Below are 22,015 nucleotides of genomic sequence, written 5' to 3' on the forward strand. Positions count from 1 at the left end.
AAGAAGAAAAAAAACTTGAAATGCTGGCAATATTTTGTATTTGTGAAAATAAATAGTGGGGGTCATAATAAGAGGGATGTTCTGCATAAGGAATTAATGGAGCGCAACAACAACCACGCACTCACACACACACTGAGTCAGTCAGTTCAACAGCAGCGGCACGGAAGTTAATCCAAATTGCGATAGTGGCAATATCCTATTAGGAGCATGGCAATAAAATCAAGCTGGGACTGGGAACACAGAGTTATCAGAACATGTTCAGCGCGCCTCATTTACACAATGAACTGGCAGTAATCAGGGGCCTCTCTTCCCCTGACATACAGTAGGTACACACACACACAACGAGACACATATCATACACTCAAACAACGGCATACAGATAAACACCAGTGTAGCACGTTGTACGACACACACACACACTGCATCCAACATTATCAGTGTAACGTTATACAAAGAATCGGTATATCATACAAGGATATACACACACAATGAAAGAACCTACAGAAAAATCATCCCACGGGTGTTACCGTAGTAGGCCATACAGTACAGTACAGTATACATGTTGACTAACCTTCTAGGGATGACCCTTCAACTAGTCAGGACTGCCCTAGAGGCTAAAATAACTCTCTGAGTTGAAGGACCCACACTTGCCCCCCCCCCCCCCCCCTTGGGGCCTTAGCAAGACCTCTCCCCCAGTTCTCCAGGGGCAACCTAGACCCCTCCTCTGTGTGTGTGTGTGTGTCTGCAGTATGGTGACTGTCTCCCTACTACAGGGGAAGTGTTGAAGGTCATAGGGCAGGAAATAGGCCACCTGCCTCTGTCACACAGTCGCAGAGAGAGAGAAAGTGTGCCTGTGTGTGTGTTTTGGAGGAGTGAGCGAAGCTACAGTATTAGACTGAACCAAAGCACGGTGGGGGGGGGGGGGTGTTATGTAAGGCTCTGTCCCAAATGGCACCCTATTCCCTATATAGAGCACTACTTTTGACCAGGGCCCATAGTGTTCTGGTCAAATGTTGTGCATTTTGTAAAGAAATGAGTTGCCATTTGGGATGTGTCCTAAGTCGTGTCCTCTCTCCTGTCCTGTGATATTTGGTCAGGGGAGGACAAGGCGAGGCGACAACGGCCCATCTCTACGCCCAAATGTCCCCACCGGGGGTGAGAGCTCGGAAGGCCAGAGGGCAAGAGAGGGAGCGAGGCCACCTGCTTCTGTCAAACTGTCAGGCCAGCTAGCGAAGGGTGTGTGGTGTGTCTGTGTGTGTGTGTGTCCAGCGTCAGGCCAGGTGAAGGGAAGGGGGGGGGGGGCAGGAGAGAGCAAGAGGGGAGGGCAGCATATGTGTGTGTCTGTGTGTGTATATGAAGGACGATGTGTGTGTGTCCAGCGTCAGGCCAGGTGAAGGGGGGACAGGAGAGAGCAAGAGGGCAGCATGTGTGTGTGTATGTGTGTGTATGAAGGACAATGTGTGTGTGTGGGTTGGTTTTACTATCCTTGTGGGGACCAGAAGGGGAGCGGTGTATGGAGTAGTTGGGGTGTATGGTGTATGGAGTAGTTGAGGTGTATGGTGTAGTTGGGGAGTATGGTGTATGGAGTAGTTGGACTGTATGGTGTATGGAGTAGTTAGGGTGTGTGGAGTAGGTTGGGTGTATGGAGTAGTTGGAGTGTATGGTGTAGTTGGGGTGTATGAAGTAGTTGGGGTGTATGGAGTAGTTGGGGTGTATGGAGTAGTTGGGGTGTATAGAGTAGTTGGGGTGTATAGAATAGTTGGGGTGTATGGAGTAGTTGGGGTGTATAGAGTAGTTGGGGTGTGTGGAGTAGGTTGGGTGTATGGATTAGTTGGAGTGTATGGTGTAGTTGGGGTGTATGAAGTAGTTGGGGTGTATGGAGTAGTTGGGGTGTATGGAGTAGTTGGGGTGTATAGAGTAGTTGGGGTGTATAGAGTAGTTGGGGTGTATAGAGTAGTTGGGGTGTATAGAGTAGTTGGGGTGTATAGAGTAGTTGGGGGTGTATAGAGTAGTTGGGGTGTATAGAGTTGTTGGGGTATATAGAGTAGTTTGGGTGTATAGAGTAGTTTGGGTGTATAGAGTAGTTTGGGTGTATAGAGTAGTTGGGGGTGTATAGAGTAGTTGGGGTGTATAGAGTAGTTGGGGGTGTATAGAGTAGTTGGGGTGTATAGAGTAGTTGGGGTGTATGGAGTAGTTGGGGTGTATAGAGTAGTTGAGGTGTATGGAGTAGTAGTTGGGGTGAGCAGGAGGGGAGGGGTGTATGAGTAGTTGAGGTGTATAGAGTAGTTGGGGTGTATAGAGTAGTTGGGGTGTATAGAGTAGTTGGGGTGTATGGAGTAGTTGGGGTGTATAGAGTAGTTGGGGTGTATTTAGTAGTTGGGGTGTATAGAGTAGTTGAGGTGTATGGAGTAGTAGTTGGGGTGAGCAGGAGGGGAGGGGTGTATGAGTAGTTGAAGTGTATGTTGTATGGAGTAGTTGAGTGCATGGAGTAATTGCCGTGTATGAGTAGTTGGGGTGTATGTTGTATGGAGTAGTTGGGTGCATGGAGTAATTGCTGTGTATGAGTAGTTGGGGTGTATGGAGTAGTTGAGGTGTATGGAGTAGTAGTTGGGGTGAGCAGGAGGGGAGGGGTGTATGAGTAGTTGAGGTGTATGGAGTAGTAGTTGGGGTGAGCAGGAGGGGAGAGGTGTGTGAGTAGTTGATGTGTATGGAGTAGTAGTTGGGGTGAGCAGGAGGGGAGGGGTGTATGAGTAGTTGAGGTGTATGGAGTAGTAGTTGGGGTGAGCAGGAGGGGAGGGGTGTATGGAGTAGTAGTTGGGGTGAGCAGGAGGGGAGGGGTGTGTGAGCTACCAGCTCTCACAATCTCACGTCAGAATTAGACCTAGCAAAACCAAAACCTATGTGAAGGTAACAGTGCTCACTGTTGCCCCTAGTGGCCGGTTTCCATGGACGTCGAATACTGACTTGTAATCATGGGTGACCTGTCTGGTGTAAGGGGTGTGTGTCTGTGTGTGTAGGTGGTGTATGTTGGGGGGACAGGTGGCATATACCGGAAAACCCTGGCACCAGCCACCTTGTGAGGATTTATCAGCCTGCGACAGTCGCGGCTGGACAGGGGACAGATGTTGCGGTTTACCCCAAGGCTAGGCTACATCCAGCTAGTGTTAGCCTAGCGCTATAGCTAGCCTAGACTAGGCCACATGGGACAGTGCGAATAGATGGAGAGAGAGCAGAAAGTGGAGAAGCCAGGCTCATGCACCCTGAGACAGAAACTCCTCTTTATCCACCTCCCCCATCCTCCGCTGAAGCACCTGAAATTTCCATTTCGCTAACTGCCACGCCGCTGCAGGGAAGCATTTTAATAAGTCGTATTAATGCCAACTGACAAAATTAGCTGTTTTTAAAAGCAGCGGAACACCGGCAGTTATCAGTAAAGCTAAAGGAAATATAATTAGCTAAGGGGATTTTATTTCCTACAAACTGTGCTACTTATTTATTATGTTATATTATTGTATAGGAGGAAGGATATTACATGTGACAGGTGTGATGAGGCCTCCCTGGTCGAGTTGTATAGAGTTTTAGGCACTATTTAATATTTATGTATGTATGTAAATTCATGGGCAGTACTGACAGTAGCCAAGACGTGGCAAATGTGTTTTGTGCCCATCAATAGATTCCCAAGTAATTAAAAAAGTTATTATGAATAACACTTACACTACTGAAGTTTAAAAGCCACTTTTGATTGATTCACTTTCCCTACTCTGTTGTTTTTCTAACTTAGAAATTTGACATAGATTGCGTAACCGTTGTTAGAGCACGATGTCAGAGCTTTGACCTTTAGGTGCAACCCTGAGTGAGGTCATGCTGGCGTTGCCATGGCTACTATCAGCGGATTGTCTTGTTGCCTGCATTACCTCAGCGGCCTGGCATTGTTGGGGTCAGAGACCAGACTGTGACCTCGCCATGGTGACCAACCTCTACCCAGAGAGCAAAAACAGGACTGCGGCCCGCCACACTCTCTCTCTTCCTCTCCGTATCTCTCTTTCTCTCTCCATGAGTTGACATAGTTTATTGCGTCAAATGATCTGGATGAATATGCCATTGTCAAAGAAGGCTTAGTTTCACTTGTTCATCAGGAGTATCATCTGTAAACTTTGTCATCACAACTTTCACAGATGTCTAACAGATTGCTCGATAAGATATAGGCTAAAGGCTACTAAAGTATATTTCATGTTTTATGGTGTACATATAAAGTATGTTTTGGTGTTTTAATATGTAATTACATGCAGTATATTCTCAACAGCAGGAAAAGAAACGATCTGGCTTCAGACTGACTGTACAGTATGTAAATATAGAGAATGAATAGGATGGAAGCAACAGTGAACATTTAACCCCTCGTTTCCAACTATGCTGTGACCATGCTGGTCGTGGGTGGAGGGAGGGGTGGGCAGTCAACACCTGGTCCCCTGTTATGAGTGCTCAGTTGCTGGTGCAGGTGAAGCACACACCCCAGCTGTCCACACACACACACACACACACAGATATTCACACATGCTTGCGCCTGTACTGGTGTCAGACACCCTATGGTTTAGTCCCTTTCAACACAACACAGGAGTGGAGAGGCTGGAGGTACACCAGAGTTCAACCTACTGCCATGCACATGCACTATGTACTGTGAATTCTCACTAACCTTGGATTTCCTCAACAGAACCTTTATACAATAACACACGTTTCCATATGTGACGTTCGGCCTATACATACACTGCATGGCAGATAGGGCGGCAGGTAGCCTAGCAGTTAGAGCGTTTGAGCTAGTAACGGAAAGGTCGCTGGTTTGAATACCCGAGGTGACAAGGTGATAAATCTGCCGATGTGCCCTTGAGCAAGGCACTTAACCCTAATTTGCTTCAAGTGTGACCGTACTACCAAGGCTGAACCTGTAAAACAACACATTTCACTGCACTTATCCGGTGTATTTGACAAAAAAAAGATTTTTACAAAATAAAAATTCACAATAGAATATACTCATTCCTTAGGCCTCTTTCTTGTAGTTCTAATGTGGTCATATGACTCGCATGTGTTCTCTACATATGTCTACTGATTACTGTTACTTGACTAGGACTTGTCCAGCTTCTCTCTGGACCTTTATGATAGATAATAGACATTGTATCATGTTATGCTCTTTCCTAATTAGAAAAATGCAAAGTGGCCGTGTCACCTGTGGACATGATACAGGCAGTCCAGCCAGGAGGGCTAATTTGGGCTTCTGCTAATTGCCACGGTAACGAGCCTCCTGCGCCTCTCATAATCTGCATCTCCAATGGCACCCTGTTTCCCTATAGAGTGCACTACTTTTTGACCAGAGCCATATGAGCCCTATTGGCTCTGGTCAAAAGTAGTGCACTCTATAGTGAATAGGGTGCCATTTAGGACTATTCTCTCAGAGGGAGGAGGTGGCAAGGGATGGAGGGATGGCAGGATGGAGGGATGAAGACACAGCTCTCCTCACACACTGAGAGGTGTGAAAGAATGTGCCGGGCCAAGTGAACACAGCCTGCAGGAGCCCAGCAGCAGGAAGAGAGACGGGACAGGCTGCGCTGTGAAGAACTCAACCCAACGCCACCACCACGAGGGAGAGGAATGGAGATTTCCATTTTTAACGTTGTTATTACATGTATATGATATGACCCAACGTGGAAATGCAACAAGTGAAGGGTAAAACATGTAGTAATTTAGATGATGTGATTTTCAGAGGGATAAGTTGGGGGTGAACTTAACTCTTAGGTAAACGCCATTGCTGTTACATGTACAGTGTGACACAAAACACAACGTGGAAATGCAATAAAGTGTTGTTTTCTACTTTAGCTAATTCTTTTTTTTCCCCACAGAGGAGAGTTACACTATTGTTGAGACCAGGGGAAGTTATAGCAGCAGTTACTTACAGTTCATGTAACATACGGCATTGAAAAAAATTAAAACATTAGCAAGAAATTAAATGTGTGCATCTGTAGCCTAATGAATATGGGGGTTATGCAAGTGTGAACATGAAAGGGTTCATTTCAAATGTATGTTTCATGCAAATTAATCATAATTATTTATTTGGGAAAACTGGGGCTTTCCATTGGGCTTCTGAATTACTATTCAATCCATAATTTCATCAATTCAGGAAATGTACATTTCACATTTTGAAAATATATTTATAATGTATGTGTAAAATAAATAAAAAATTAAATGCAATCAATATGAAAAATACTGTATTGATACTGTATTTCAGTATCTTTGCCATATTTATTATTTATAGAAGTTATCAAATACATGTTAAAAAAAATATGTAGGGGTTTTGCAGTCAGCAATACACCCTGTAAGCTTGGGGGCACCTTGTCCGTTTCTACGCTGCTATCGCGGGCGAGCTCCTCTAGAGCGTGTGTGCGAGCTAGTGTGTGTGAGCGTGTGTGTGTGTCTGCTCTGCTGTTGCTGCCCTCTGATCCCTGCATTAGTGTTAGTTAGGGGCTCCGAGACACACTTACACAGAGAGCAGCCATAGTCAAGACACGGCAACAACAACAGCACCCTCCTCCTCCTGTGGTCCTATACCCAACAATACACTTTAAACCGCGAGGACAAGACAGGTATACAGTCCCTGCCATCACTCTCGCCTACAATCTCAATGGGAAAAAACCTTTTTTCTTCTTATCCCTAAAACAAGGAGGAGAATGTGACAAAAAGGGGGAAAATGCCAAGGAGGAAGCAGGAGCAACCCAAACGCCTGCCTTCACGTAAGTCGTTTGCTGGTTTTGTGCAATTTTAATGGGTCTTCGTGTGTTTTGCGCAGTAGTTTAGGGTTAAAGAGGTGAAACAGACAAAGACACGGCGTAGGTTATTTCTCCTTTTTTTTTTTTTAGGTCTGAGCAAGGCAGCCATGTTGTTGGCGATGAGTAACGTTAGCTAACCAGCGAGTGAATGAGCTGTACGTGGCTTTAATCGAGTATAATCGATAAAGGTCCCCTTTCCCCTAAAGGTTGCGGTCAGATAGCTTGTGTATCGGGTGTATATGGTATAATGTCTGAGCGTTTTCGTTTATCTGTCCGTGCGAGCGAGTCTCTTTCGGGGGAGAAAGGGGAGGATCTGAGAATCTGGCCGCAATAAAATGAAGGGTCAGTCGGATCAGACAAGCCAGACTCGGGGCTAACCGTACCTCAGTGTTCCTAGTAATAGCGCGATCTAGCTACGCTCGGTAGCTAACTTCACATTTCGGTTAATATAAACGTCTAACTTTCTCTCTCACCACTCAAAACGGGTGTATTGGTTCCCTCGGTAGGCGCTCGCTCTGTTTTTACGTCGAGTTCTTGAAAGTCTGGAGATGAGATTTTTTTTTGAAGCAGAGGTATTTTCTTCCGCCCAGTTCAGCGAGGTTCATGTCTGCATGCAGGCTATGTCAAAGCCATGGTCGGTCACCTGAAGTTCAGTTTTTTTTCTCCTTCCCTTTGCAACCATTCATTGCAGACAGACTACGATCAATAACGCGGGCTAGAGACGCGAAATGGCACATTCCCCATTTCTCGTTATGTCGTTACTCCGAATGTACATCAGAATGTGCGATTTTGGTATATATATTGTTCATTTGACCCTGTGTAGCTTGGATGTTCAGATTGTGCTTTTATCAGTCCAATAATGAAAAGCTGCAGTGACACACTTCGGCCGCTAGAGGATGACTTCTAGGTAGAATGTGTGGATAAAATGATCAGAGGAATTGGCTTAGTGTGGCAATTTCCTCTGCTGTAGTGCAATGTCCTGAAGACCTGCGTAAGAACATGGCTTAATGAGTTATATTGGTATGCAAATGTAATTAATCTCATAAATCAATTATGACTTAATGAATGTACCATAATGACACAGTGTAGTCTTTCTTAAATGTCAAACAATGCAACTGTTCAGTGCTATTACTAGCTGTGATCAAAAGAGGATTTATATACTTTGTTGTATAAAGAATACAAAATGTGAAAACAGTGCAGTAAATATCAAATTAGCGTTTGTAGTGCCATAGTGTGAGCTATTCGTGTCCTCTTTCCACGTGTGAGTATTTAGGCTACTACAAATGTCCACATATCCAGTCCCAGAGTCATAAAACATCCCCAAAATAAGACCGTTGTCTCCTCATCCACTGATACAGCGCTCAGGTGTTTGACCCACAGTTGAACTAGAGAAATTGCGTCGGTTGGCTGGATGAGAGAGTGGTATTTGGACAGTAAGCTCTCGCTCACATGTTACTGACGGCGAATGTGCGTACCTAGAAACGCCGCTGGAGTGGACGGAGCAGGTCATGCTCTGTAGCGTATAATGACATCAGTGGAGGCTGGTGGGAGGAGCTGTAGGAGGACGGGCTCATTGTAATGGCTGCAGTGGAATAAATAGGGAAACCACGTTTGACCATTCTATTTATTCCATTGCAGCCATTACAATGAGCCCGTCCTCCTATAGCTCTTCCCACCAGCCTCCACTGACTGACGCACCATACAGTACCCTGGGGCTCCAACTATTTAGTTCTATTATATGGGTTAGGTCACATGTAAAACTCATTTCATGGCGGGCCGAGTGTCTGCAGGTTTTTGCTCCTCCCTTGTACTTGATTAAGGAATTAAGGTCACTGATTAGTAAGGAACTCTCCTCACCTGGTTGACTAGGTCTTCACTGAAAGGAAAAACCAAAAACCAGAATGAGTTTGACACCCCTGGATTAAGTAATGTTATAGACATGTTACAGCCTACTGTATGCATCAATTACAGGATTTCATATAATAACAAAGAGAAATCCTTTTCTCTTTAATAAGTTGTGGCCAATATTTTACTTCTCCTCCATTCAATCACAAAACTGATACAGGACAACCTTTATTTAGTCTGTATAGGTTTTCCCCCCACACTGACTGGAAGTCAGTGCCACTTCACCTCATTGGCCGACTGTCTGTTTGTTTTCATTGTTCAGCTAACAACACCTACACAGATTGCTCACGTGCCAGGAACAAGCACAATATTGAAGTTCAGATGTCTGCATCTGTACTGAGGCCCTGTGGTGAAAAGAGCACGATTACACATTGCCTTTAAACTACTAAAGGTGCTTTATCTTAACCCAGACACATGCAGGTCTAGATATTTGGGGTTGTGTACTCTGCTTTGCTCTGTGCAGGCCAAGTGTCATGCTGTGTATATTAGCATACATGGCATGTGAGAGAGTGCACACACACATACACACACACATACTCACAAGCTGGCCATGGAGGTCACAGTACAGTGCAGCGCCCTCACTCAGACAAGTAAACATGACCTTTGGCGCCACAATGAAAACGGCCACTCTTTATGATTTTGGTACGCCCATGATTATCTATGTTGAATTCTATTGGCCGATTACTTACTGTAAATATTGACGGTAAAATTATCACTTGGATAAAGCATAGAGATTTTTACATGTAAAAGTAGTACCCTTTTTTTCCCTGTTGAGATTATGCTGGAGGTCCTGTTTTGAAATATTGTCAACGCAAGCAGCATTCTTTCAGGCCCAGAGGTTTCTAGGTCATTGGTCATACTTGTGTTATGTCACCAAATATTACTTCTAAAACCTCTCTCTACTCTTGATAATTTCGGCAATCATTCTGAATTAGCTTTAGGCTATAGGGCCTATCTCTTGAATAAATGTTGAAGTAGGCTTAAACTCAAGATATGGATACGAATTGTAAGCTAAAAATAAATGAGAGAGAGATACCCGATCATGAATGGCAAAAGGTCAGGGGCACTGGGAGAGCGAGAGAGGGAGACATTTTCTCTCCTCTCCCTTTTCTCCTCGTCTGCTGGTTCCTCAGGTTATCTGCATTTGAAATGGAGGGATTTTAGCCTCTGCCTCTACCTGACCGACCGAGTGCTCTTCTCCTTTCCTCCTCACCACCAGCCAATGGCTGGGTGGTTCTGTACCTTACTGTAATGGCGGGTCACTGGCGCCCTTCCACTTTCTATGATTATAATGACCTTGGTGGGGCCGGGGCTTGAAAACATTGGATTAAGGGGAAAGGAAAATGAGGGGAGGTTTCCATTTTGCTCTTGGCTTCAAATTTGTGGGGAATTTCTGCCAAGAATCCCCCTCCGCCACTTTCCACCCCCCACCACCCCTCAACTTGACGGGGCACGGGCTCTCATGGACCGCGGTGTCTGCCGACTGGAGCTGAAGCGAATAATGATACACAGGCTTTCACTTAGAAATGAATTAAAGGGCAAGAGGAAGGTGGTGGGATGCCTCCTTCAGCATACGCTTACATAGAGGGGAGTTTGAGACCTGCCGCGTTCAACACCATTCAGATTCAGTGGGTAGGCCTAAAACTGGCCCCATTCAGTCTCTCCGTGACTTGATGGAGAATTGAATGGATAGTAATTGGGAGGCCGCTACAGCAGTTGATCTTAAATGAAAGTTGTTGGAGTAAGTTAACTTTATAGTGGGCCTGGTTCCAGAGAAGCTTCTGGGATTTGATCAATACACATTTAAAATGTGTTGTTGCTTTCTGCATCAAACAGGTAGGCTGTCTGGCAATACCAAGGCCTGCAGGTGTTGTCAGGATTCCAATGGGCATCCACTACGGTTGGGCGGTATGCAGATTTTCATACTGTCATACCGTTTCTGTACCAACCGTTACCGAGTCAAAATATATAGGCAGCTTATGGTAGAGCAAATTACCATTCATTTCTCTGGCAACAGCTCTGGTGGACATTCCTGCAGTCAGCATTCCAATTGCATGCTCCCACAAAATGTGAGACATCCGTGGCATTGTGTTGTATGACAAAACTGCACATTTTAAAGTTGTATTTTATTGTCCCCCGCACAAGGTGCACCTGTGTAGTGATCATGTTGTTTAACCAGCTTCTTGATATGTCAGGTGGATGGATTATCTTGGGAAAGGAGAAATTCTCACTAACAGGGATGTAAACAAATTTGTGCACAACATTTGAGAGAAATACGCTTTTTGTGCACATGGAACTTTTCTATGATTTTTATTTCAGCTCATGAACATGGGACCAACACGTTACGCGTTAATATTTTTGTTCAGTGCATATGTAACTTACCGTTATAAACAGTGGCGTTGCATGCATCCCCCAACCCTCAAACATTAAAAAAAATATATATTCATATTTTTTTTGAGGTGTTGAAAATCATTCGGCGGTATTTCAAAATATCCCGGTGTACCGGTATAAATGGTATATCGCCAAAGCCTAGCATCCACTGAGAATCCCTCCAATTCATCCAGAATGCTCTTTTTAATCAAGGTTGTCAATGAGGTGACACTTCGGTTAATTTCCAATGCCCCGAGTAATTACAAAAACACGTCTGATAAGCGACTCGCTTCACAATAACTTCAGGTGCCTGCCTACTTGGGAGTAATTAACTCTGTTTTGGACACACTTTTCATCAAGTGTCAAACTCACTAGAGGTCTAAGCAGGTAATTTAAGATAGGATTTCTTTATGCCCAACAAAAGGGACTCGGGGAAGCATAATATGCAAATCTCATAAAGTAATTATTTATGGATGTCCATTGCCTTCCCCCATAATACTTATTCAGTTAGGCTTAATTAGAGCCGTTTCTTGACAAAGATCCAGGGATGACTTCCCTACCTGATTGTTGGCCATGACACTTGATCTGGTCTCTTTCGAACGACATCTTCAGCGTGGCCTCTTGTATTTTACATTGACCTAATTTAACAGAACAAATGAAAGCTCCATGTCCACTAGGAGGCCTAAAAATATATCACAAAGTTACCAGCAATCTGTTCCAGACAGTACCTACCTGGTCTCAACCAACCCCCCCCCCCCCACACTCCTCCGTGTGGAATGGAAGTGCCTTAGCCTTGGTAACGATTTTCTCCATGTTGACAAGCCACAACAGGGAGATGTACAGCGTCGGAGAGCAGCCCTTTGGCTAGGACGTAGCCCCGGCACTGAGTAATACCAATCTCACAGGAGTAGCACAGGCTCTCAGTTGGCCGCAGTTCATAAGGAACTGCGATCAGCTCGCTGGTGCAGCTGGGAAAGACAGAGGGGAAGAGAGAGGGAGAGTACTGGTGGTGGTGGGGAAGCTGCTAAGAGCTCTGGGCGGTTTCTCTGTTGTACCACACAAAGTGCATCTAGGGCCCTGCAGGACAGGCCTTTAACAGGCGTGAGGGATGTAGAGATATAGAGAATGAGAGGGAGGTCTGGGGAGCAGGAAGCTCTAGTCGGCCAGTCGTGCCAGACTGCTGCCTCTGCTCCTAAACAGGGATGTGATGTATTATCGAGGCTCATTTCACTCTTAAAAGAGAGATGGAAATGACATCGCAGAGAATTAGAGAGGTCTCCTCAATTGTCTCTGAGAAGAAAGCCATAGCTGTAGGCGTGGGGATATTTTGGAGCATGTGGTACGCGTCTAACTGGTGCGTGAAATCAGGAGGGTTTTTGCTTAGGTTGGCATAGATATTTCTTTCCTTTGGTGGTGAGGCCTTTTTAGTTTAGATAGTGGATACTGATTCGGTCACTGCGTTTGATGGCCCTTGCCAAGGGGCCAGTCTTGGTTGCCCTGTATAACCAAATAACTGCACTCCACTCTCTATGTTGCCAGGTTTGAAATACATGGTAATTTTATGTAGCGCTACTGTCTTGATGTATGTTGTTGTTAGGGGGGCTTAAAATGGCTCTCGTCCAACACGCTGATCTTGTCGCCCTGGCGGAGAGCACTCTAGACACAGCGGAGTGCTAATGTCATGACCTCACTTCCTGTGTGGGTGGAAGAGAGGCAAGGAGGCCCCCATACTTGCCAGGCTCTTGTTAGCCTTTGGCAGCAGCAGCCAGGCAAACTCTGTCCTCTCTGGTCTGGAAGTCAGTACTAGGCTTAGGCAGTATCCAGATTTTCATACCATCATACTGGGATTTACGGTATGACTGCATAGCACACAAGGGGGCGCTAAAAACGCAAAAATGCAAGTTGCGCATCTATTACCAGAATGCTCAGAGAATTAGCACAAGTAATATCAAAGTCCCATAGACACTTTTAACTGAATGCTAACAAGCGAAAATGGACAAACAAATTGCAAAGACAGGCAAATTCAGCTCATAAAGTTGTACAAGCACGCTACCAAATGTAATTTTCGTTGAGTGGGTACAAGTGAAACTGAACAAGAGAAATTTTGCAAATGGAAAAAGTTGTGATGCATGCTTATTTGAAGGAAGAGCAGCATGTGTACACAAAGAAGAGGGGAGGAGAAAAAAACACTACTAGGAAGCACAGGGAAAAAATAGCAGCTGAACAGAACTCACCAAGAAATCTTGGACTTTTCAAACACGGCAGAAAGCCGTTATAAGGTATCTGATGGCAAACATTTGGTAGTGAATTGCATACAAGCGTAACTCCCTCACCTCATGTGCGCCACACAACAGAGGCCGTGTCTAGACTTGACAGTTCGTGCAGCTTTAGTATTCTGATCATAGAGTTCTGATCATGGACTTCCGTACACGTCATGCATCTCCACCTCCATTTAATTGTGTCCACAGTGTGTCCAGGTTCCCTTTTCCCGCTATATTCAAATGCCAGTATACATTCTACAAATGGTGGAATAGCCTAAATATGATATCGCAACAACTAATGGCAGTAGCTTACTACTGTAGCTAACTAGCCAGCTAACCTAACCTGTAGCTAGCCAGCAAGCAACGCTGAAGAGATTGCAAACGGGTTAGCATAACTCTAGCCAAATAAAAATGTTTTTCTGAAGACTTGTGGGAGGAGTGCTGATGACGTCGCCCACTGTATGCGCTTTCGGTAGCCTGACTGTGTCCAGACTGAGGAGAAATCCATACACAATGTAGCCCTGACCACCTCCTGAAGTGGTCAGCCAGATCTGAACACAATCAGACAACAAAGACACTTTTATGTGTCTAGACTAGAGGTCGACCGATTATGATTTTTTTTTTCAATACCGATTATTGGAGGATCAAAAAAGCTGATACCGATTAATCGGTCGATTAAAAAAAAAATGTATATGTGTATATATATGTGTATATATATATATATATATATATATATATATGTGTATAGATATTTTTTTAAATATTTGTAATTTTTATTTGTAATAATGACAATTACAACAATACTGAATGAACACTTATTTTAACTTAATACATCAATAACATCAATTTAGCCTCAAGTAAATAATGAAACACGTTCAATTTGGTTTAAATAATGCAAAAACAAAGTGTTGGAGAAGAAAGTAAAAGTGCAATATGTGCTATGTAAAAAAGCTAATGTTTAAGTTCCTTGCTCAGAACATAAGAACATATGAAAGCTGGTGGTTCCTTTTAACATGAGTCTTCAATATTCCCAGGTAAGAAGTTTTAGGTTGTAGTTATTATAGGAATTATTGGACTATTTCTCTCTATACCATTTGTATTTCATTAACCTTTTGACAATTGGATGTTCCAGTGTAACATTATAGCTTCTGTCCCTCTCCTCGCTCTTCCCTAAGCTCAAACCAGCATCACAATGACAACAGCCATTATCAAAGCAGCGTTACCCATGCAGAGCAAGGGGAACAACTACTAGAAGGCTCAGAGCGAGTGATGTTTGAAACGCTATTAGCGCGCGCTAACTAGCTAGCCATTTCACTTCGGTTACACCAGCCTCATCTCGGGAGTTGATAGGCTTGAAGTCATAACAGCGCAATGCTTGACGCACAATGCACGAAAGTGCTGTTTGAATGAATGTTTACGCGCCTGCTTCTGCCTACCACCGCTCAGTCAGATACTTGTATGCTTGTATGCTCAGTCAGATGATATGCAACGCAGGACACGCTAGATAATATCTAGTAATATCATCAACCATGTGTAGTTAACGAGTGATTATGATTGATTGTTTTTATAAGATAAGTTTAATGCTAGCTAGCAACTTACCTTGGCTTACTGCATTCGCGTAACAGGCAGTCTCCTTGTGGAGTGCAACGAGAGAGAGGCAGGTCGTTATTGCGTTGGACGAGTTAACTGTAAGGTTGCAAGGTTAGATCCCCCGAGCTGACAAGGTGGAAATCTGTCGTTCTGCCCCTGAACAAGGCAGTTAACCCACCATTCCTAGGCCGTCATTGAAACTTCGAATGTGTTCTTAACTGACTTGCCTAGTTAATTAAGGTTATAAAAATAAAAAAAATCGTCAAATCGGCTCCCAAAAATACAGATTTCCGATTGTTATGAAAACTTGAAATCGGCCCTAATTAATCGGCCATTCCGATTAATCGGTCCAGCTCTAGTCTAGACTCATCTATTCAATGCGATATTCGTATTCTGATAGCAGAAGTCAAATGTAAGTGTCAAGTGTAGACACGACCAGAGACTCGCCGATAGTTATCAAACGCTATGGACTCACCAGCTCCCACTTTCTCCTGTTGTGCTATTTACAAACACATGACAGGCAGAACTGTTCTGGGGAACTATGGTAAGCTTCATAACACAGAACACAATCTGCTTTTTCTCCTAACGTATTGCACTCCTAACTTATTTGAACACAGGTATTAACTTAAAAAGTAACTACAAATATTCACATTTATTTTTAAACTTCAAAGAAGCCATTTTGACGGCATTGGAAAAACCATCCCGTAGCTTTTTCCAAATACCCGGGATATAGTATGTATGGTATAATGCCCCAGCCTCATCAATACTTCCTTCCACAACACTGTAATGTACAGTTAGGTTGAGCAGCGAAGAGCGAGTCTGCCACACTAATGCATTTAACTAGCCAGGCTAACAGCTGTGTCTGGCTGCTTTGTGGGGGGTTTTGGGGCCTTGATTGGGGCCGTTTCATTGCCGCGGGGAGATTCAAAGTGCCAGGAATGAACGAGGCAGGACAGAGGGACCGAGGCAGTCAGGCCAGGCAGATGCAGAGTAGTGGAACCACCCGGTATGTAAGGCTCTCAAGGGAAACAATATATCACATCCAGAGAGAGTGGAAGCGTTTGGCTGTGTTACAACAAAGCACCACTCCAGACCAGATAAGTTAAATACATTGACGTGAAGTCATCTCTGTGAAAGCCATTGTCAGTGGCGGGTGGGGCGAGTGGAGGTTATTTATGACGCTGAAACGCAGGTGAGTACCTGGCGCTGATGATTGTGTGGCTGCCACGTGTGGAGAATGCCCTTCCATTTGGCACAATGCAGATGATGACTTCACCACGTCTTCTGAGTGAACCGCTGTGACCTTGAGGTAGAGAGGCTCAGGTTCTTTCGCGTTGTCCCATTGTTGTCTAAACAAGGGCATTTTGCCGTCTGATTCGTCCTCATCGCGGTAATGAGATGGGTGCATTATTGGACGTCTAGTACTAGACGAGTATCACTCATCATGACGGCTCAGACATGCTAATTAGCCAGATATCTCGTCATCAACAAAATGGAGACAAATGCCCCCAAAAAATCTGGAGCTCAGGATAGCTTGTAAAACCTTTTCGTGAGTTGATAATGAACAGGGTTTAGTTGGACTGATCTGTATGTGATTGCCTCTTTCCGTTCCTGAATTACCAGTGTGTTCTCAATGGACAAGTCAGTCAGTTGTTGGTTCAGATTGCAAGGGCTGCATCCGCAAATGCCACCCTATTCCCTACATGGGTCCTAGTCCAAGGTAGTGCACTATATAGGGAATAGGGTGCCATTTGGGACACAGCCTAGGTCATTAATCCATGCACTCTACGGGGAGTGGTCAGCACCAGATGTATTGACACGTCCTACCAGAAGGTTTTCTAGATTAGCGACAAATCCTCCCTGGGAAAAAAAATGCTTAAAAACCTAATTTGGCACAGCCAGACTTTGTGTTCGACAACTCTGGGCCAAAGGAAGCATCCCAGCAATTCCTCCCTCTTCTTTTTCCTCTCCTTCTGGTCCTTTGGCCAGGAACCGCCTCATCCTTTTTTGGCGGAAGTACATTTTGTTGTTCCATTGAAGCATCTCTTGTGAGAGCCAGGGGATTGACCTTGATGACCCTCCCAGTCAGTGATGAGGTCTTCAGAAACAAGACCGCTCCAACCCACTGTACCCAGAGGGCTTAAGTGATGGTTGTCATAGCGATCGTTATGCCGCAGAGAACGGCCTCTCTCACAGGTGAAAGACAGCGACAAGACTTTGAATGCTGCAGCTTTCAGGTCACAACCTGGTTATGACAGATGTGGACGGAACCAGAAAAGGCTGGATTGATATGGATGCAGTGCACACAAGACAAACAACAGACGTACATCAATGTCTGGTCTGTATAGATTTCAGGTCAGGATTTGAGATCGACATTATCTGCCACGCAGGACATGTCTTTTATACCTTGAAAGCGAGAAAAGGCGAGATGGGTATTGGTCTGTGTTCCAAATGGCATCCAATTCCCTTCATAGCCTACAGACACTGGCCAAAAGAAGTGCACTATGTAGGGAATAGGGTGTCATTTGAGATGTAGCCTAGGTGTGACGGGGAGCAGTGGCGGGCGAACAATGCCTCTTCATTCCCACTGGCTGCCCTGGCCAGGCGTTTTAACATGGAGATTGGAAACAGAAACAGCTCCCCCCACCTCTTCCTCCCCTGGACCTGCATGCAAATGAAGGTTAGCCTCTCCTGCTGTGCCACTGCGATTCTTCCCTCTTTTTTTTCTCTCCCTTTTTCTAATGGACGCAAACTGGCTCTGGCTCCCCCCCCCCCCCCTCTGCTATTCCTAGGGAAGAGGAAGAAGGGACCAGGACCAATCCTGATTAGTGTCCCTGTCCTGAGTGACAGGCTAGAATCCAAGCAGGCACTGCCTCAGACGCCTCTGCCAAACTGCTGCCAACCCAATACCACCATAGAAAAAGCCATATTTTTTTTGATTCATTCGCCCCCCCCCAGCTCTCTATCCATCGCTCAGTTCTTCACTCCATGCTCACTCGCCATCCCCAGCTCTCTCATACACACAGACACACAGTCTCTCTCTTATACACACATAGTGCCTCTCTCTAACACACACATTTTCTCTTTCTCACACACTTTCTCACAACCACCCACCATCTCTCTCTTTCCGTCTCTCTCTCTCTCTCTCTCTCTCTCTCTCTCTCTCTCTCTCTCTCTCTGGGGGTGACTGGCTGCTGTAGTGGGACCGGTCGACCGTGTTCTTGTGCCAGTGGGCTCAGTGTGATTTACGCTGGCTGGCTGGAGGACAGCCCCCCTCCCCATTGTGCCCCCCCCCCCCGTCTCATACCGTATGGCCCATACACACACTGCGCTCTGCTCTCTCACTCCTCTCTGTGTCTAAGTGGGCAGCCTGCCCCTCAGTGTGTGTGCCAGAATGTGACATACTAGTGGTGCTAGCTATGTTAGCGTCATTGCTACTTAGAGTAAGCCCACCTCTTAGGGTCGTCACCAGCCACAAAGTCATAATTATGGTTAAAGCCTGCCTATTTCTACAATTTAAAATATGATTTTAAACCTAACCTTAACCACACTGCTAACCTTACACCTAGCCCTAACCTTAAATTCAGATTAAAAAGCTCATGTTTGTTTTCATGAAATTATATAGCTAATTTTGACTTTGTGGCTGTGGTAACTAGTAACAGCCACCTCTTAGTTCTTGACATCAGTCCTCCTGTTGTTTCACCATTAACAGGGCTGTATCTGTTCTGTTCTGGGACAGTGTTGTTGTGGCACACATATTTACTACAGAAAGTCTTGGCAAATTACCCTCAAAGTCATGATATCAAATTTATGGGATGGATGCTGGCAAGGTTCCCCTTTAGTAATTATTTATAGTCCTACATTTGAGTGTAATTCACATACTGTACATAGGAACTCTACAGCAATATCGTACTGTAGCCTAAATTTAGGGTTTACTGTATTTTTGGCACCGTGAGTGAACTGGTCTTAGGGCTGTTACCGTGACCGTATTAACGCCACACCGGCAGTCATGAGTCATAATCGCAGTCAAATTCCACGTAACCGTTGAGTCACGAGAATCTCCTCTTATGCACTCTGGTCGTGCGTTGGTAGTACCCAATTCACTAACGATCATCAGGTTGCTAATCAAATCAAATTGTATTTGTCACATGCGCCGACTACAACAGTGAAAAGCTTACTTACAAGCCTTTAATCAATCAATCAATCATAATCACTAGTTAACTACACATGGTTGATGATATTACTAGTTTATCTAGCATGTCCTGCGTTGCATATAATCGACGCGGTGCGAATTTGCGAAAAAGGACTCTCGTTGCTCCAATGTGTACCTAACCATAAACATCCATGCCTTTCTTAAAATCAATACACACAAGTATATATATTTAAACCTGCATATTTAGCTAAAAGAAATCCAGGTTAGCAGGCAATATTAACCAGATGAAATTGTGTCACTACAGGAATATTTAGACTTATGGATGCCGACCGTTAGATAAAATACGGAACGGTTCCGTTCACGGAAAGAATAAACGTCTTGTTTTCGAGATGATAGTTTCCGGATTCGATCATATTAATGACCTACGGCTCGTATTTCTGTGTGTTATTATGTTATAATTAAGTCTATGATTTGAGCAGTGGTAGGCACCAGCAGTCTGACTGAGCGGTGGTAGGCACCAGCAGGCTCGTAAGAATTCATTCAAACAGCACTTTCGTGCGTTTTGCCAGCAGCTCTTCGTTGTGCTTCAAGCATTGCACTGTTTATGACTTCAAGCCTATCAACTCCCAAGATGAGGCTGGTGTAACCGATGTGAAATGGCTAGCTAGTTAGCTGGGTGCGCTCTAATAGCGTTTCAAACGTCACTCGCTCTGAGACTTGGAGTGGTTGTTCCCCTTGCTCTGCATGGGTAACGCTGCTTCGAGGGTGGCTGTTGTCGATGTGTTCCTGGTTCGAGCCCAGGTAGGAGCGAGGAGAGGGACGGAAGCTATACTGTTACACAGGCAATACTAAAGTGCCTATAAGAACATCCAATAGTCAAAGGTTAATAAAATACAAATGGTATAGAGGGAAATAGTCCTATAATTCCTATAATAACTACAACCTAAAACTTCTTACCTGGGAATATTGAAGACTCATGTTAAAAGGAACCACCAGCATTCATATGTTCTCGTGTTCTGAGCAAGGAACTTAAACGTTAGCTTTCTTACATGGCACATATTGCACTTTTACTTTCTTCACCAGCACTTTGTTTTTGCATTATTTAAACCAAATTGAACATGTTTCATTATTTATTTGAGGCTAAATTGATTTTTATTGATGTATTATATTAAGTTAAAATAAGTGTTCATTCATTGTTGTTGTAATTGTCATTATTACAAAAAAATCATAATAATTTGCCGATTTAATCGGTATCGGCTTTTTTTGGTCCTCCAATAATCGGTATCGGCATTGAAAAATCATAATCGGTCGACCTCTAATAGCGGGGCTATATACAGGGGGTACCGGTACAGAGTCAATGTGCGTGGTCACCGGTGTTAAGGTAATATGTACATATTGGTAGAGTTATTTAAGTGACTATGCATAGATAAAACAAGAGAATAGCAGCAGTGTAAAATGTGGGTGGGGGGAGGGGGAGCAGTGAACATAGTCTGGGTAGCCATTTAATTAGATGTTCAGGAGTCTTATGGCTTGGGGGTAGAAGCTGTTGAGAAGCCTCTTGGACCTAGACTTGACGCTCTGGTACCGCTTGCCATGCAGTAGCAGAGAGAACAGTCTATGACTAGGGTGGCTGGAGTCTTTGACAATTTTTAGGCCTTCCTCTGAAATCGCCTGGTGTTGAGGTCCTGGATGGCAGGAAGCTTGGCCCCAGTGATGTACTGGGCCATACGCACTACCCTTTGTAGTGCCTTGCGGTCGGAAGCCGAGCAGTTGCCATACCAGGCATGGATGCAACCAGTCAGGATGCACTCGATGGTACAGCTGTAGAAAGTTTTGAGGATCTGAGGACCATTTGCCAAATCTTTTCAGTCTCCTGAAAAAGTCACCACAATCATCTGCTTTGTCTTGATCACGTTGATAGAGAGGTTGTTGTCATGGCACCACACGGCCAGGTCACTGACCTCTTCCTTATAGGCTGTCTCGTCGTCGTCAGTGATCAGGCCTACCACTGTTGTCATTGGCAAACTTAATGATGGAGTTGTGCCTGGCCTGCTACTCAGAGCTCTATTGTCCCTCCATCACGTCCTAATGGCCTGCTACTCAGAGCGCTATTGTCCCTCCATCAGGTCCTAATGGTCTGGTACTCAGGACTCTATTGTCCCTCCATCAGGTCCTAATGGTCTGGTACTCCGGGCTCTATTGTCCCTCCATCAGGTCCTAATGTCCTGCTAGTTTATGCATATGCCTATATATGACCTGTCACGCAGAGAGAGGCTGCTTGCTTCTCAAACAGTAGTTGATGCGTGGCGTGAAAAAATCCTAAGTTTATTGGTCACGTACACAGATTTGCAGATGTTATCGCACGTGCAGCGAAATGCTTGTTTCTAGCTCCAATAGTGCAGTAATACCTAGCTATAATAATTATAATTTAAAAAAATACACACAATCCATAAAAAATCTAAATGAAGAAATACAAATAAATAAGTGTTCTTCTAAGCCCAGACGTTTCTATATGTGGTCCCGTGTGAAAGCAGAGTTTTGATAGCTGCCACTAAAAAGAGGCGGATCCCAGCTGCTACTATATGTATTTCTCAGCTGTGCTATGAAACCGGAGAAGCCTCCCCCGCATGATTGGAAAAACGAACTGCGGGAAGTGGCTCCCATTCGCTATTCGAGTGCATATCGACTGCCTTTGTTCCTGCCCATTTGATAATGGGCCATTCTAAATCAAAACAAATTTTACATATTAGTAAAGACAAGATTAAATTTGAGAATAGTCTGATGGGTGAAAATATGATCAATTGATGAGAGAACAGCGTGCGCAACCTGAGGCAAGGAACAGAGCACAAGCTTTTTTTGTTGACTTTTTCAAATCATCAATAGCAGCCCATATATGTTCTGATTTCTAAGACATTCTAATGTTT

The 22,015-nt window shown here is 44.5% G+C and overlaps 1 protein-coding gene across 3 annotated transcripts in view; it reads left to right on the forward strand.

The window, feature by feature from the left end:
* Window positions 1-6,448: 6,448 nt before the first annotated feature.
* The window catches only part of znf827 (zinc finger protein 827), a 122,103-nt gene continuing 106,536 nt past the window's right edge, over window positions 6,449-22,015 (forward strand). For all 3 annotated transcript variants that reach the window (XM_064926467.1, XM_064926468.1, XM_064926469.1), the window contains exon 1: window positions 6,449-6,776. In XM_064926467.1, the coding sequence (XP_064782539.1) occupies window positions 6,734-6,776 (43 nt within the window). In that variant the 5' untranslated portion in view covers window positions 6,449-6,733. The remainder of the gene's footprint in view (window positions 6,777-22,015) is intronic.

The sequence above is a fragment of the Oncorhynchus masou genome, chromosome 20 (assembly GCF_036934945.1).
Source record: "Oncorhynchus masou masou isolate Uvic2021 chromosome 20, UVic_Omas_1.1, whole genome shotgun sequence".
NCBI classification, from domain to species: Eukaryota; Metazoa; Chordata; class Actinopteri; order Salmoniformes; family Salmonidae; genus Oncorhynchus; species Oncorhynchus masou.